Raw genomic sequence first — 18,522 nt, 5'->3', positions numbered from 1 at the left:
TTCCTTTTTTTTTCTTTTACTTTTACACGTTATTGCTGTAATTGAAATGGTACCTGAACTGACTTTTTAATAGTATTTTTGTGTAAATGCAGTGGACAACTGAGAAAAGAATAAAGGTTGTTTAAAATCAATCAAGCAAAATCAAGCAAGCAAACTAACCCAAGGAGAGATAAGGCTTTAAAGTATTTATCTAAAATTCTAAAAGGGTAAGTTTCAAGTTTTTGATTTAGATGTATTTCTGCTATTTAGATGTTGAAACAGGCAAAAAGACGGTGTCTCAGTGTACAAATGTCAATCCCTCAGTATCCAAGTGGCAGATTTGTGTAGATGGAGGCCACGTAATTAAAAAAAAAAATTTCAAACAGCTACAGTTTGCTTCTAAAAAACTAAAATTAACCCCAAATCAGTAATGTTTATCACATGATAGACCTATTTTGATAATCTTCTAAATGCTTTAAGCAAGAATTGTCTAGAATCCTCTCGTAAAGGCATATTAAAATCTTCAGGCAACAAGTGATTCTGTTGTCTTTACTTAAAAATTTCACTCCTCACTCACTCAACTTGGACCTTTCAAAATAAACCGATATACTATAGTGGCAATAAAAATAGAAACTGAGTGAACAGTAAGAACACTAGAAAGTTATGTGAACACTCTACTGTAACAATAAATAAAATTGATCAAATAAAGAAAACCAATTTTTAATACTATCTGTGATACTTTAAAAAATATTTTGGTCTTCCAAATAGAATTCAAGAGAAAAAAATCTTATGCAAAGTTTTGTAATTTTATGAAATACCTTAGATATAACTTGAACATTACTGGTCAATATTTGACTTGCAATGTGTTCCACACATCGTACAATCCTGGTGCAGGCTTTGTCCTCCTTTTGAGCCATCCACAACACATGGTCATCAACCAACATTATATTGCTGGCAATTTCAATAAGAGCATCTCCAATCTGGAAGAGAAAAAAACCCCAAACCCAAAAATGGTATTGTCTGTAAAACTTCTAAAATAATAAAAGAGTAGATAGGAGTACAAATGAAAGCAGACACCTTATTTCTCTTGATAACCATCATTCAAAGACAGTTTTGATTTTATAAAGAAAATTAAATGGACTGAAATAGAAAAACCAAGAAAAGAAAGTACAACTCACATCAAGGAAAAGCTTATTCACAACTTTAAAGCCTATTTTCTAGATACACCAGACAAATTGAGTCTCTCATCAGGCAATAAACAGAATGCCAGAATTATCACCCTCTTTCTTAAACTAATTAAAATTGGCCATGCACTTTACAGAACTGCTTCATGTTTAATCAAAAAATGTTGAGGGGGAAGCAAGGGGGAGAAAAAAAAGGAAGGAAAGTGTATTTGAAAGACATCTTTGTTGCAGACATAGTGCGGTAAATTTGAGACATGGCTTAGGTGCTGATGCAAACTTAGACCATCTCCTTAGCCATCGGTTTGGAAGTTTTCATTCGTGCTTGTGCTAACCCAGAAGGATAGATCTTTGTTTTGCTAGAAGACGTGTTGCAGATTCTGGTATATGTTTGAAATTTTATTAGTAGAACAAATAAACATCATTGAGAATATTTTTGGTAATTATTTCAAGCTTAAATAAACTTATTAAAATTCAAACACTTAATTTGAGTAAAATTTCAAAAATTAACATGAACACATTACCATTATTTTTGAAGGCAAAGATATGACAAAGATATACAGTGTTGTAATAAATAAACCTGAATAAAATAGTATATAGAAGCAAAAAAACGACTGAGATAAATATTGCTAAAGAAAAGTTCAAGGAGCTAAAAAGTCACACTAATAGAAACAGAAAAATAAGGCAAATACACAGATAATTCAGTGCAAAGGAAAAAGAAGTTTACAAATGGTGAAAAAAGTTTAAGAAGTGGCTGGGATTATGAAGTTAGTTTTGTGTTTTCCATAAAAAATAAATAAATTTTGCAGGTATTGCAAAGGACACCAAAATAATGAGACTGTATGTGAAATTTTATGTGACTGTTCCTGGAATATTTAATCTATTTTTGAGAACATAATTACTAGATAATTCTAGATGGCTTTTGACAATGTGACAGAGTTACTAATACAATGAATAATAATGAATCACATTAAGAGACTGGAGTGATTTATGAAAAGCTATTGAAGCATACACCAATCGGCTAAGAAGTAACTTACTGAGGACAGAACAATAGTCTATAAATACAAAAAAAGGAGAAAAATAAGAAAAGGAAGTAATTCATATTATAATTAAATGCATTAGAGTAAAGGCAAGCAATGAAAAAATACAAACATTTGGGCTAATATGTGTGTATCCTCCTGACAAAAAGTTGTAGTGTGTTGCAAGTATGTGCCCAGTGTAGCTGCTGAAGCTCGTGTTTGAGAGGTGAACCACCAGATGGGACAAAGTACCATCAGCTTGTATAAAAATGAACAATTCCATGCTGAATGGGAGGCACTCTCCAGAGCGGATGTACAGAAACTATACTAGTTTACCTAAAATTTTTTTTGAAATTATTTTGATAAATTGCATTTTAATTGATTTCTAATGGTTTTATATTCCTGTATTTTCAGCTGTCTTGTATTAAATGAAGTTCAGTCTGATTTATAATTACAAGTGCAGTCTCAGGCATGAAACTATTGACACTTAAAACTTCAAATGTAATTTTGCACCTTGTGAGTGAGACTTCAGAAATGGGTGTTAGAGAGCTCAATGAATGAGGACCCTACTCAGTGAACTTGAGAGGGAGAAAAAAAGTGTAAATTTAAAAATAGAAGAAGGAAACAGAGAGAAATTAGGAGAAATGCTTTGAATTAAGAAAATAATAAGGGATTACTAAATAAGATATGTAGAGATAAGTGATGGAGATGTTTTGATACCAAAGATCAGAAACTGAAACCTATTTGAAAGGTGGAAGAAATCAGAAGAGTAGAGGTGGTGCTCAACTTTAATTTTAAAGATAATGCAGCAACTGCCAGAAATATAAAGTGACTTTATGGAAAATCCAAATGCTTATTTTGAATTTTAAATTTTTGTTTTGTCAGAAAGCAGTAAGATCTTATCAGGATTTTGAGGTGTAATAAAGTTGCAGCTTTGAAATGTGATTCTTGGAGAGCACTTAATAATACACTTTAGATTTAGAGTATAATAGCGAAATTGAAGTTGGAGGCTTGAATTGGCACTAAAATGTTAACTGTTACAATTCCCAGAGCCAGAATGGAATGAACATTGCCAAACCAAAAGAAAACAAATGTTTTAACTATAGCTATCATGTGTACAAAAATTACAGTTTATGAAATCTTTATGCTAGAAGTTACTCTGAAAATTAACAGTAACAAAACTAGAACGAACGTTTCTGTTCTCTGTAAAAACCTATTTTTCCCATAGGGTTTGCATAACTCCCCGTAAAAATGGCATACATAATGCTAAAAGTTTCTGTACGAAGTTACACATAAAGACATATGATCTTCTCTTTACGGGAAGTGATACTTCCTTTCAAAACTCAGTGAAAACCTCTTGATGAAATGGAGAAAACAAAAGAAGCATGTGTAACTCCAGTGACCAGATGGAGAGGCACCTTGAGTCCATTCTAACATGTCAGACATGCTAGAAATTAAAATTTAAAAAGAATTAAAGAAGTGGCTTATTAAAAAAACTTTTTTTTCCTAAGCAGCAGTGCCCTTGTCAGTCAGAGGAGAAGGTTTAGTTGTCTTTTTGGCATAAAGAGACATATCACAGTATAGGCAGAACATTTGCAATGAGCAATCAGTTTTAGAAGCTACTCTTCAGTGTGTGCCTGCATACATTAAGACAGGGCCATATGTGAAGACTTCACTCCTAAATGATACTTTTTTTCAGCAGAGAGAAAATATCTTACATCTTGAACTTCATCCACGAAGACAATTAACTTTTCCATTATATAAGCCAAATATATTACATCCATTTTATCTGCAAAGAGGGAAGCACCTCTTGTGTAGGCTGTCAGTTGGCGGGAAAATTCAAGCACGGTTGTCAAATTGATGTGCATCTGAAAATACATCAGAATTGTTAGGTGTAATAAATCAGCTAGCTTCATTCTCTTTAAAAACTGGAGATCACATCCATCTGTATAATGCTTCCTATAATTTCACATGGATTTATGTGCATCAATATACTATGGATATAAATTTCAGGGGCATCTGAATATATCTTCAGCCTTAGGTCTTAGATTTCATCGCTGTTATCTGAAGAAACCACCACAACAGGCCAACAAATTTGGAAGATTTTTGTCTACTTTTTCTAGACTGTAACTATCTGGCCTCATAAAATACACCAAGCTACTAACCTTGCCTTGTCTCTAGATCATCATGAAAACAACAGCAAGGGTTCCTACAGACAGTGATGCATGGTGGGAGAATAAGGGACAATGGTAGTGAGTTGAAACAAAAGTTCAGTCTGGTTATGAAGAAAATCTTTCCTGTCATGAGGATAGTCAGGCATTTGAACAGGTTACCCCCAGAAGTTGTGCAGTCTCCATCCTCAGAGGTTGTAAAGACCTGAGTGGCTAAAGCCCTGAGAACCTCATTGCTTAAGAGGAGCATGGATTTGATTCTAGACACCTGCATAATTATTATCCTATAATTGCACTGCCTCTCTTAACATAGTAATAATTCTCATTTAAGTATGAACCCATCTGAAAAAAAACTTTCTGTGGTCTTATCTGGCACTACTGATACCACTAAGGAAGAAATGATCAGGGAAACTGAAAGTTGTAAAATTCAGTATGACAGTTACACATCTGGGCCGTCCCTCATGCTGTTTCCTCTTATGCTCTTTTTTTGTCATTGATTTCCATCCATCTTCTTTCTCATCTTATTCTCTCTTTTATTTATCCATAAGAAACAATTTTAAGTCATGCTTTTCTTGAAGACATCAAAAAGGCATTCTAAAGTAAGCTTCATTTCACTTCATAAAGAAAGGCACTTCGGCTGACAAAACTCGGATATGGGACTTCATGAGAAATTAATATTTTTCTGGAAAAATGCACGAGGAGAAAACAAAGAAGGAATGGAAGTGAAGCACTAATCACTCTGGCAACATTAATAATGATCATCTAGACTTCAAACGCTCAAAGGAAAAAAATTAAAGGCAATAAATGCTGTGCACTTGTTCCTACTACAACTTCCAATTACCAAACAAACACGTTGTCTTTCAAGTAAAGGATTTTGTCAGAAGTTCATCTATCCCAAACTTGTGGCTGAACAGACATTTCTTGCAAGGTATTGAACAAAATCAGTACTAGAGAAGGGGAGCCTTAGATTTCATAACGTTACCTGACTAAAAGCATGAAGAACTTGAGTTATTTCTTGTGAATAAGGACATTCAGAATAGTTTTCTTCATCCCAGCGTCCGGTCCGATTACATTTACGCCATGCTTTAGGCACTTCTGCACCACTGTGAAATGCAATGGAGTTAAAAGAATACTGGAGACAGGGATGGTAAGCTGTTATCCCGGCCAAAGTTTTGGGCCACCTATAAAGAGCATGATAATAAAAATTACAATGCAAAAGGCAACTTACAATATAGCAACAATATACAGAATATATGAGAAGAAAGGCTATTTCAATTTCCTCTCATTATGTTTTCTAATGAATCAATTTGTTTCCTTGAAAATGTCAAAATTGCACAGGTTCAAGTCTGGCTGGTCACACATTAATTCTGCATCAATTCTAGGAAGGTGTTTGGTGTTAAGGAAAGAGATAGGGATGGTGTTTTCACGACATTAACCTTTGCAGACTGCAAAAAGCAGAGCAGTAAGTCCATGAAGCAAAAAAACCCTCCTCAAACCCTATTACCACATGCTGTTAAAGGTGATTGCTCAAAATGTACCTGCCAATCTTGGCTTTGCATTTTGACCCATCACTACAAAGCCCTGTCTGCCTCGAAGCCTCAAAAAAATTAAAAATCCCTGAATGTCTCAGAAAACAATAAACAAAATTTCAGCGTGGATCATGGTCACAGAGGAGGAAGAAACTAGCCCTCAAAAATCAGCTATTTAGGTATAGTGATTTACATACTGCGATTCTAAAACAGTTTTGAAAACAAACTAAATCAAGAGTAGCCAGAGTTGTTCTATTTAGCTGATGGATCTATTATACAATACACTCTCTCTATATATCTGCTGCATTCTCTAGAATGGCACAACCGGATCTGTTTGTATAGGTACCAAATCTACTGTAATTTACAACCTAGTATGGACAGAACAGGATCAGGTAATTGGGAGAAATCAAAGAAAACCATAAGTGTATCATCAGCGAGTCAGCAAGTCTGGAAAGGATATGGTTCCTTAATTGCACTGATGTAATGACTGAACCCAATCAATCACAAAAATATTCTGCCTGTCAATGAAGCCACAACCTGACAATCAAACTTTGCTCAAACATATGTATTAGCTCTTCTTAGTTATACAATGTAGGTTCATTTGTATATTGTTACCTAATATACTGATAGGTTTGGGCTACGTAGGTTTTCCTCGTTTCAAAGAAAAGCTAAGGAAAAAAAAACTTTTATTTGCCACAACTGCCACTGAAATAATTCAATTTTTGATGTAAAAACAGTTGATGCCAAATGAAATACAAAAGGAGCTTTCCCAAAAACTAAAAATGTGTAAAGTAGTACAGAGTATAGTAATATAGAGGCCTTTTTGCCTCTGGGCTGAAATATTATTTTTAGTAAAACATTTGCATTAATGCAATTGGGCCACACTGAGTGGCAGCTTACCTAAAAAGTAAAACTAAAGAGATAATCCTGAAACTAGCATTATCTCGTATATTCCTTTATGAATAGGAATGATAGCATACAACAACATTACCATTTGCATTTCAGAATAAGGTTACAGTGTGCTAGAAAACAAACAAACCACAAAGAGTAAAATATCACTATCACAGAGAAAACCTCTCAGTAAAAAAGGCCAGTTCATTCCGACTCACAGTGCCTAATTCTTACTGCAGTTATGCAATTATAAATACCACCTAGGTTGGACAACTGAAATAGCCACACTTCCCTAACAGTTGATTCTTTTTCCCTTTTTTTTGCGCAATAAAAGAACTGTTCTTTTTATCTTTGCTTTTGTGGTTCAGCTCTTTCTACTTACATACTTGTTATGCTACCAAAACTTCAAAGACCTTTGTAAGAAAAATTGCTGGTGTGATAGCTCCATCTCTGAGGATAAACCTTTAGAACAATTTCAAGTGCTAATGCTGAGTTTAAGCCTGACAAGCTCTCTACAATTTTAAATTCATTCCCTCACATGCCAAGAGAACCTGTGGACTCAGCCTCCTTTTGATGCACATTTAAAAAATAAATTTATATGGATTTTTAGAAAGATGATCAATAGGTAGAGAAATGTCCACTCCTGTTCTTTCCATTTATATAAAATGACAAAAATGCCCCTGGTGTTAGTTTGTGCAGCCTGTAGAATTTATATAAATTTAATTATGGAGAAAAGGATGTCATTTTATGGCAAGAACATCAACTTTATTAGTTGCCACCTAAAAGACTCAGTATGTGTTATCTGATAGGAAGCACATATATTTTAAAAGATCTAATTAAAATATATTTAAGCACATCCGCTATGAGAAAACACAATGGCAGTTTTTGTGATGACAAAAAAATCTATAGCTAAGATTGTCAAAGATCTCTAATGCATTTTAATCCATATACATGTATTGCTCAGCCATTTTGCCTCAGCAAAAGAGGTAAACTCGATGGAACTGAGGTTAACACATAATAGAGTTTTGTGAAAAAGAGAAAACAGATTATGTGAGTAGGTTTTTTAAACTCTTTTCAATGCAATCCTTTATTTCTATTCAAACACAAGAAACAGTAATAAAAAGCCTTCAGGAAAGTTTTAAAGGTAACCTAAAAATAAAGAGAGGCTTTCAGGTCAGACATATTTGCAGAACATTCTGGTGTTTAAGAGAAGCTTCCTTTCTCATCTACTTTTCCTTTCATTAACTATTCAAGCTGAATTCTTATTATAATTCACTTGGTAACAAATTACCGTCTTGATTTCTCAATGGGAATGCCATCATACATCAGTCTTATTGTCAAGCAGTTAATTATGTTTTGTTTAAGAGCTTTCTGCATATCATTGGAGTATTTAGAGCTAACTGAAAACAATACCAAATTCCACAGAAACCTTAACTTTTTCTTCAAATTAGAAGGATTAAAATTTTAAAAAGCTCCACCAGCATATGTAGATAAAAGTAAAGATAAGGCAAACACTAAATTTAGCTCACAAAATTTTGTAGACTCCAAGATTCAGATAGCAGGATGGATGTATTTTGTAAGCATGTGATATATTGGTGTGTGTCCTTAGGCTCACCTCAGACAATCTATTTGCTTTACTAAGTATTTTTACTTGCTATTTTGAGTCCCTTCAGTGAAATATTTTACTAAGTTTCATGTCATTTATTACCTCTAATCTCAGCTGAACAAAACCATCAGAACTGGAACAGAGTACTGAAGTAAAAAGTACTGAAGATTTAATCTTCTAATACTTTAATGCAGTGTTATCATATTCTACAAAGATGAAGAACAATTTTGAACCCTCTCTTATTTGCGTCATTTTCTTGAAATTTTTCATAATTGCATACTGAGGAATTAGAAGATTCTCTGACTTTCACAAACCACTGCTGCTCTTGAAGCACCAGCTCCCATTTCCCATAAAAATCATACAGTGCTCCTCCCATTTTATTACATAAAAATGACAACTAAAATAAGTGACATCTTCATAACTGACACTGAAGTATCATGTAAACATGAATATGGTCTGCACTTACATGAAACATACTCCCAAACCAGAAAGTCATACCTGAAATCTCCCTTGTTGTTAATAACTCTTTCTGCAGGGCAGTAGGGTGCAGCTGTTTCAAGTACCACAATTTCTACTTGTTTAGTGCTATTTCCATAGGAATTGTTGACTAGACACTCCCAATTTCCAGTTGCATCAACATCAATACTTGATAGGATAAGTTCACTATAAAAATAAAAGAGCCGTTATTGTATATATTTAATTACACAGGTATCAAGTCATTGGTTTTCTGAAATTAATTTTTCAGAGATTTTCTATGACAATATAAAAATGGGTTTTGCTCTGTTATTAGAGGGACAGACAGTATGTAAGTGATTGGTATTGAGCTCTTAGCAGCACCAATTTGTATTGACTACTCAGATTGTAACAGGCTATAACATAAATCACAAACCACTACAAAAGAATATCTGTCATTTATCAATGCCCATTCTCCTCTCCCCAGATATTATAAAATGCTGGATTTGTTGCCTAATCAAGCACTTGGAAGTCAGAAATGCATTTGAAGTTGGCCACACAACCAGCCCACGGAGAATGCTTCCCTTCCGTTGTGACTGCAGCTCCTGTGGCATTTCAATAGCAGACACTGCTACTCCTGTGGTAGCTTGGGAAAGTTTTTGAGAATAGCCATCGACTTTGGAAGTCGTATATAATTTTATTGCTGAATGCAAAATGAGATGAGGCAAATGCTGATATTTCTTTCAGTACTTCCACAACTCATGAACTTCTTTCATACTGTTGCCCCACCAAATATGAAATGTAGTTATTAATATCAATAAATCAAGGTTTAAAAGGTTTCATTAATTCTTTATAATAAATGTTAGACAAGTTAACTGTATATATCCTTTCTGGCTATTCTTGCAATCATAGAATGGTTTGGGTTGAAAGGGACCTTAAATACCATCTAGTTCCAAACCCCCTGCCATGGTCAGGGACACCTTCCACTAGACCAGGTTGCTCAGAGCCCCATCCAACCTGGCCTTGAACACTTCCAGGTATGGGGCATCCACAGTTTCTCCAAGCAACTTGTTCCAGTGTCTCACCACCCTTAGAGTGAAGAATTTTTTCCTAATATGCAAACTAAACCTAGCCTTTTTTCAGTTTAAAGCCATTTCCCCTTGCCCTGTCGCTACACACCCTTGGAAACAGTCCCTCTCCAGCTTTCTTTTAGGTCCCCTTTAGATACTGGAAGGTGCTCTGAAGTCTCCCTGGAGTCTTTTCTTCTCAAGGCTGAACAAACCCTACTCTCCTAACCTGTCTCCATAGGAGAGGTACTCCAATTCTTTGAGTATCTTCATGGCCCTGCTCTGAACTCACTCCGACAGGTCCGTATCCTTATGTTGGGGGTCGCAGAACTGAAAGCAGCAGTCCAGGAGGGGTCTCAAGAGAACAGAGGGGAAGAATCACCTCCCCCAACCTGCTGCCCACACTCCTTTGGATGCAGCCCAGGACACAGTTGGCTTTCTGGGCTGCAAGTGCACATTGCCAGGTCATGTTGTGCTTCGCATCAACCAACACCCCCAAGTCCTTCCCTGCAGGACTGCAGTCAATCCATTTTCCACCCAGCCTGTATTCATGCTTGGGGTTGGTGCAACCTCCATGCAGGACCTTGGACTTGGCCAATACAAATATTGTGCATGACTGCACCACACCAATATTTAAAAGCCTAAGCTAAACATTCTATATATAATAAGAGAAGAAGGAAATAATTTCACTTTTCAAATTGTCTAGATCTGTTCTGGTAAGTATTTTCTATGTGTTTTTAATCTGCCAAGAAGTTTTCCATCATCTAATGGATGTATCACAGGCCTTAACAAAATCAACAAAGTTTAGTTTTTCAATTGACTTCATCAGGACTACAATTTTATCCAATTACTCTACCTCTATAGATAGCATAGACAAAAAATAATGTTAACTACTACATTTTAAGAAGGTAACACATTATATCTTAAATCTGCCATTGGGTAGAAATAAATTTTACTACAATTTTAAAGAAAGTACAGCTTTTCAAAGTAGTTGGGAGAGGAAAAAAGGTAGCAATTATCTGAAATATTTACTTTGCTTTACAGAAATGGCTCATCTTTGAATATGCCTTGTAGTTTAGATAATTAGAAATTATGTGGGAAGAAATGCAGTAGAGTCAGAAAGAGGGAGAAGGTACATTATAAAAACTGAAGGACAGAATTAAAAGTTAATAAATTTATTTCAAATTTGTATTTAAAATAAAATCTTAAAAATTCTACTTGTGACCTTTGGGAGTTTGTGTAGAGCTTGACATTTTGAAAGATATACACATAATATTTTTTTTTCTAACTTTGCTCTTTTAAACTTCTCTGAAATTGTTATCATTTTTCACTGTAGACCTTTGTATATTTTACACGCACTTTTATTAACTTGGCTAGAAGAAAGGATTGAATCTAATCTCCAAGTGTATAGACTACTTCTGATACACATGAAAGTAGACAACAATCAAGGTAGGAAGTGATTAGACAGCTGCATATGCAATTTTCTCTTTGAAAAATATATACAAGAAAAGGTTACTTTCTCAAGTACTTACTATAGGATCATTATCTGGGTCCTCAGAAAACAAGTAAACCATGGTAAATAGTCTCTGATTTAAGTTAAATTGCTTCAGAATTTTTGCGTCGTTCTCCAGATGTTCAATGAAATTTATTGTTAAATAGTAACTTTAAAAATCTCACACTGATGGCTTTGAGCTCCAAGTACTTTGAAATCGCTCATTTCATTTTTACAATGAATTCTAACATGTTTTTATTGCTAAAAATACAGAAAAATCATTACTAGCTATTCTCCAACAGAGTAGCTCAATATTTTAATGTCAAAAGAAGTAACTGTTCTCTTAAGAAGCCTCAGGTGAATAGCTCAGTAACAGCAGCCTCTTAGTTAATTCTTAATATATCTTTTCACATTCAGGTTGAAATACTTAAATGAAATTAGGCAGTTTATAACAATGTTTTAATTAAATCTTATATTTCACATGTCACAACCTCACATCATCTTTACAGACAGTTAAGAAAGATTAAGTTCCTAAAGCTTATAAAGACAATTATACGTAACATTTTTTCACTGAAACAATACAAATATTCACTTGTATCATCCAAATCTGGAGACTTCCCAAGTGAATATAACATACATGTATTGATATTTTGATATATTTTCTATAAAATATCTATAATCATTGTTAACAACACGAATTTGATAAAATTGGGAACCATGGTGATTATTAGGTAAATACAATACTTAAGCATACGATAAATGTTACAAGTAATCAATATGAAGATATATAAATACAAAGGGTACATTTTCCATTTATTTAAATTACTGAAATGTGTTCTGATGTGAACTTATCTACTGCCTAATAGATCTCCTGTCATTAGATAAAGTTTCCCAGTTTCACAGACAAATATTTAGTGATACATCAGTGTTTCTGATAGAAATGCAATACTTGAACATTGGTTCAAATTATCTAAAATGATGACTAAGTCCTCACATCCAACTTTTAATCTTCTATTGCCCTTTCTTTAGATGGTTATAAAAAATAAGCCAGAATGGGTTTATGCAATATAGAAGAAGCTGTACAATGAATAGATCATGAAACTGTCTTCTGAATTACCATCTGGCCACTGTAAATGATGCATTCATTTATATTCCTCTCGGAATATTTTGGGTAGTGAGCCCAGTGGTGAAACTCTTCATTTACTCACCATCTGGATATGACAAATGATAAATTGATCTTATACCTCTGGAGAATTTGGGGAACTAAATTTTTTTTTTTAAAAGTGTTTTAATACTTAAAAAGAGCAGTCAACTTGATCCTTTAACATTTTCTCCACTTACAATCCTTGAAGACTTCGACTTCACAGTCCTGGCAGAGCAGGAGGAAAGGGTACCCTTTCTTGGGTATAGAATTTTAAAACTCTTCATAAAGTGTTCTAGTAGGTCAGTTACATATTTCAAGTCTCGGCAGTGGCAAAGATCTCTTGGCAATGGCAACAAGTCTTGGTAAAAGGCAAGAACTCTCCTGTAAACTGAAAACATGGTAGGACTTTCTGGTTTAGGAGCCTGACAAGATAACAACAGAATTAAGAGAGGACAGCTCTTTGCTGTAATCTTTTCTTGTTTATCCTATGTCACAGAAGATAATAAACATTAAGCCGCAAATGAAACAATCTTGCCTCTACTATGCAGCTTTCCTAAGGATGGAGTATAAGTGAACAAGAGTTCCTACCCCCTCCACATCAGCAATCACATCCCACTCCTCCATGGTGTGACAGTTGCTACTTTCTGTGGAAATTTTTGACCTTCAGAATGAGAGGAAATGGCCTCAAGTTGCACCAGAGGGGAGGTTTCGATTAGATATTAGGCAAAATTTCTTCACAAAGGGCAGTCAGGCATTGGAACTGGCTGTCCAGGAAAGTGGTGGAACCACCATTCCAGGAAATGTTCAAATGGCATGTGCATGTGGCATTTGGGGATTTGGTTTAGTGATGAACACTGTGGTGCAAGGTTAACACTTGGACTCAATGATCCTAGAGGTTTTTTCAAACCTTAACAATTTTATGATACTCTATGATGATAAAATGAAGGCAGACATTCATGAGATGGTGAAAGGCAAACTGAATACGAAGATTGCTGCCTGATGAGAAAAGGATGACTAACAGGCTTTTCTCAATATCTCCTTTGAAATTATACTGACCTTCTCAGTAAAAATATTGAAAGGAAGAAAGAGAATATACATGATTCTCTTTTGTACTGGGAAATTTCATGCATGATAGGATTCCTTTTTTAAATGTGATGACTAACATATTGAAAAATTAATTAAAATGTACAGCTGATGCACTTTCATGAAAAAATTGCTATAATATTCAATAGAAGTCTGTGGCATTTGTCATTACAAAGAGAGGAACCATAATACAAGTGGAAGCCAAACTCATGTAATCAAGTAACCTATGACAATAGATTTCTATTTGAGGCATAGTTTTGCATTGCTACAGTTATGCATAACTAATTAGACAATCAGAAGTAGGTCTCATTATGCAGAGTTCCTCAACCATGTCCTGAAGTAATACCACAGCGACATTTACTGCATGCCCCAGCAGTCATTTGCATGCCAGGAAACAGCGTAACGACTAAAGAGGAGACTTTAACACCATATTTTGATTGGCTTCCCACAAGAAACACTTCAAAGTCTGACTTAAGTTTCTCTAAGACTTGGGAAGACTTGCAGGAAAATGAAAATTAATTACTTTATAAATAGAGATAAAATTTAGGTTTTCTCATATTCTTCTTAAAAAAAGATAAATAGCTAATGTGCTTCTACAGTTCAGGCAGAAGGTCTGCAAACCATGCATCAAACCCATACCACCTTAAATTATTAATACTAACACACAATTTAAAAAATGAGTGTTGGTCTCCAGAGTACACTGCTGCTTGGAATACAGCCTTTCACAGGGTATATAAGGTTAAAACATGGAAAATGAAGGGAGAATCTGTAAATCAAGGCACTTGCCTGAACTCAAATTGCTAGTCTGATCTCTCTGACAAAATTAGTTATTTACTCATGAAAGAAACAGCTTTGGAAGGCTGATGGCCTTTAAAGTAAACCTGTGTCTAGGCAATGGCAAGAGAAAAGGAAGATGAAAGGTGGTACTCGTTTTATGCTAGATGCCTAGGAAATATTTTCAAGTGAAATCAATTTCTCATACACATTGGCAACTCAATGCACATGATTTTGTTTCTTCTGATTGAATATAAAAACAAGGTATAACTTACTATTTAATACCATCTGTAGGTACCCAAGAAACACAGAGTGCTATAACATACTTTTCCTATAATTTATCTATAATTTAATTTGTTCACATGCTAGAACCAAGATGTGTTGGAATGGACCTACTTTTAGTAGCAATATTTTGACAGGGAAATGCAAATGTTCAAAAATACTGTCACAGGCTAATACTCATTTGCTGCCCAACAGTCAACAGTGAAATGTGTTTTCTATAGGTGGATATCAAAGAACCTGTGACCTACATATAGGTCATTAATTTGTTTCATAAAATGGAGAAAAAAATGCTAATAATATTAGAGTGACTCTACCAAATCATATTCAGAAACTACATCAGAAAACTAGACAGCTCTACAGCATACTGCAACAGGTTTGGTTTGTTGTATGATCATCTTCTCACTCACTGAGTTTGCCAGGTAGAGACAGACTATCAGCTACTGTGCTGCATTGAAAGGTGTACATAAAGATGTTTGCATTTATCTTCATACTCCCACAGTCCTAGAGTAAATACGTGCCAGTCTAGCTAGCTGAGAACATAAGGTGGGGAGAGAAAAAAAAAAGTATCAACGGCTCCAGAGCACTCAAATCTTTCTCTCGCTGGAGAAATCTTCAGACAGCTGGCAGGTCTGTGGTAGCACAGTGATATAAAGCTATCTGAAGAGAGTACACCTGGGCCAGGGCTTATTTAAGTACTTTGTGTATCAGTTGTCTGAAAAGTGTAGGGATGCTCGGATGTGTTTATTGTTATTAATTTTGTTCTACCAGTAAACTGCTTGGCTGCAGGACGTGTACAACTGCAGCCTTCTGGGGAAATGGTGCCACACCTGCTGTATGCCTTTCATCTGCCCTTAAGTAGTCTGTATGCTGCAATGTTATATCCAGAGGAAGCTTTATTTCATTAGCATAACTCCTGTGATCTCTACACTATCTATCAGAGATTCTTAGACAAAAATAACACTATGACAATCAGACCAATAGCCAAAATTGCATAAAAAGCTTTTAAAGTAAAATATTTCCCAGATGATTCAGAAGTGTTAATCTGCTTATGACAATTCTTGATTATTTGATTACATGCCACTGGGACCAGGAAAAACCCAAAACAATTCTCGCAAAACCCCCAAACAACACACAAAAGAAAACAAACCAAAAACCAACTACATTAATTTTACAATTTCAAATTATTTATCAAATGCATATTACTTTGACAGAATTTCCCACTCTCCCTACTCAGTGAGGATACCACAAATGGAGAAATTAATTATCTAATGAATACTTTATGGACTGGTTGGTATATTAGGGTTAGAATATCGACCTGTTTTATTTGGTGACTTGCAAGTAATTTGGAAAGATCTAAAAAGAAGGCAAGACATAGCAGTTTCCTACATAAGAACTTCAGGAACAATCTCTAACTCTTTCTCAGTCTATAGTGTATCTCCAACAGTGTAAATTATATTTTGTGATGGCCAGGAGCCATTCAATCACAATACCATAAACAATTAAATATAGGAGCTTTTTTTATCCTGCAGGGACAAAAAAGGGGAGGGTCTGAGACCTATTTTCACGGAATTCCAGCATGAATAATGAAGTAAAAAAGCTTCCTAAGGAATATGGTCTACAATATCTTCTCCATGTTGAACAGACTGAAAGATGTGAAAAATGAAAATAATTCAGTTACTGTTTTAATATTTCTAACATGTTTTGCTTTGAAGAAATGGTTTGTTTTAGCAATATTTAAGGTGATTAACCTGGTAGAAGGAGTGCATCAGATGCTGGACATAAGTAATAAATGCTCTGATAATAACAGCTGATGCACAAGTTTACAAATTACTACCTGGACTGAGAGAAAATATATAAATACACCTAACATTGATGTTGACAGGAAAAGTACCTTAAAAAAAAGCCAGTCCCGAGATATTCACTCCAAACTGCTGCTGCAGTGCAACATCTCCTCAGCTGTATAGCTGCATCTGTTTGAAAGGCCACATTAAAATCATTCTGGCCCTAAAAAGTGAAAGCAAAACCCTCTGATTCTCCCTTGTAGGGTATAAAATGCAAAGTTTTGTTCTTACTACTGAACATTTCAGTGGTGTGGCTGGATGGACCCACACATAGCTGCAGGATATATGCAGAGATAGAAGTGACTGAAATTTCGTGCAAGGCATTTTCTTAATCTGGTCTCAACACCAAAGAGAGGATATTCTTTTAAAGTAGTTCAAGGATTCCATCAAAATGTTTTTACAGTTCTGACTTACTACTTTTCTAGAGTATTTTAATTCTATCAGCCAAAAATACTGATTTCCTTTGAAAATATCTATTTTTCAATCAAGTTTCAATAAGCAGCTACCCAAATTAGGCCTACAGTTTTCATGACACAGCACAATTCTTAAATAGTGGTCTATTACTTTAATGATAGACTGCTGCTTTTGCTTTTCATCACATTAGGACACTTTTCCACAGGTTACATTTTAAATTATTCCCTGAACTGATTAGTGGTAAAACTGTCATTGAGTTTTATTCAGGTAATTGAAATATTTTTAGAGAAAAGGCCTAAATTTAATTATTCTTCCGAATTAATTCACATGAAGGTACTCTTAATCTCACATAATGAAGCTGCTAGCCTGAGCATTTCATAATATTCTGCAATAATTTAAAATATTATCTTCCTGTCTGATATATGAGAACCTTGCTGGTGAAGATGCATTTGTCACTAGTCTTTATCTGCCTCCAGTGCCTGAAGTAAGCTGTAGACCATTGACTACAGGGTTTAAAGTGGTGTCAAAATAATACAGAAATATCGATTTACAATTTAAATCATTATTTTGCTTCATTTCTTTCCTAACTGCTCAACAACTAAGGGTCAAACAGAGCCAACTAGATGAACCAAAAACACCAGCACTAACCAGTTTCTGCTTATTTCCCTGGGCTTCTCAGTATGACCCTAAGCTGCTCACCTTCAAATACTCAAGACATCAGAATACAAAGTGATTATAAAATATCTGCATTTCCGAATCAATTATTTGATCGGTTATTTGGATCTGGTTTAACATTTATTTTTGTTAATTTTCTGCAAAGTGAATCTCCAGTATTCTGCCATGATCTGGTACATATCTGAACTGATAATTGTGTATCCAACCTACCAACACGTATCTGAACTTCCAATTACGTATCCAACCTACCATCATACTTATTAGTGATTTTCAGACTGTTCTTAACCTAATGCCAGTCCAAATCACTACTGCTTGCTTCATGTCTTTTCCAGATGTATCCCTGCCACAAGCTGTTAAGAAAGTTCAGGAATCATTTGAATGCTTTCCACAAAAAATATGCCTAGAATTTCTTCCTTTCTCCCATAAGTTCTGGGAGCCTTTTGTTCTTTCTTGTAAGGAATGTATGCCTGGATCTAAAACTTGCCGCAATACCACTTGTCTACTGCTGGAATCAATTTCCTTTCTCTAATCATATCTTAAACAATCCTTATTCTTTTAGTGAAACTGTCTCCACCAAATTCCAAATTCTTTACTAATAGCTACAGTGATAATTTCAAACAGTTAAAAATTATTAATTGGACTCAACTTCCCCTTTAGATAATGCAAACTATGATTAAAATTTTTAACCCACAACAGTTAATTTCTTTTTTATTTTTTTTCCTAATTTCTTCTCTATTACAAATGGATGATGATCTGAAATTCTTCCTTTCTTTTGCACATTTTTGGGATTTTCACATAATCATATATCTCTTTCAGAAGACTGAAATAGGATAGACTAATAGAAAAACATGATTTTGGGGGGATCAAGATTCACTCCTAATAGTCTGTATATCCAGTGGCAACTATATATACATAACAAAA

The 18,522-nt window shown here is 34.7% G+C and overlaps 1 protein-coding gene across 1 annotated transcript in view; it reads right to left on the bottom strand.

The window, feature by feature from the left end:
* Positions 1-18,522, bottom strand: part of ADGRA1 (adhesion G protein-coupled receptor A1) — a 267,959-nt gene that overhangs the window by 118,508 nt on the left and 130,929 nt on the right. The window contains exons 8-11 of the mRNA XM_027672274.1: positions 8,875-9,039; positions 5,333-5,531; positions 3,898-4,047; positions 798-959 (exon numbers count right to left, since the gene is read on the bottom strand). Coding sequence (XP_027528075.1) covers positions 798-959; positions 3,898-4,047; positions 5,333-5,531; positions 8,875-9,039 — 676 coding nt within the window. The remainder of the gene's footprint in view (positions 1-797; positions 960-3,897; positions 4,048-5,332; positions 5,532-8,874; positions 9,040-18,522) is intronic.

Source organism: Neopelma chrysocephalum, unplaced genomic scaffold (genome assembly GCF_003984885.1).
Source record: "Neopelma chrysocephalum unplaced genomic scaffold, ASM398488v2 Primary Assembly neopelma1_97390, whole genome shotgun sequence".
Taxonomy (NCBI): domain Eukaryota; kingdom Metazoa; phylum Chordata; class Aves; order Passeriformes; family Pipridae; genus Neopelma; species Neopelma chrysocephalum.
This window is presented reverse-complemented; position numbering and strand designations above follow the sequence as displayed.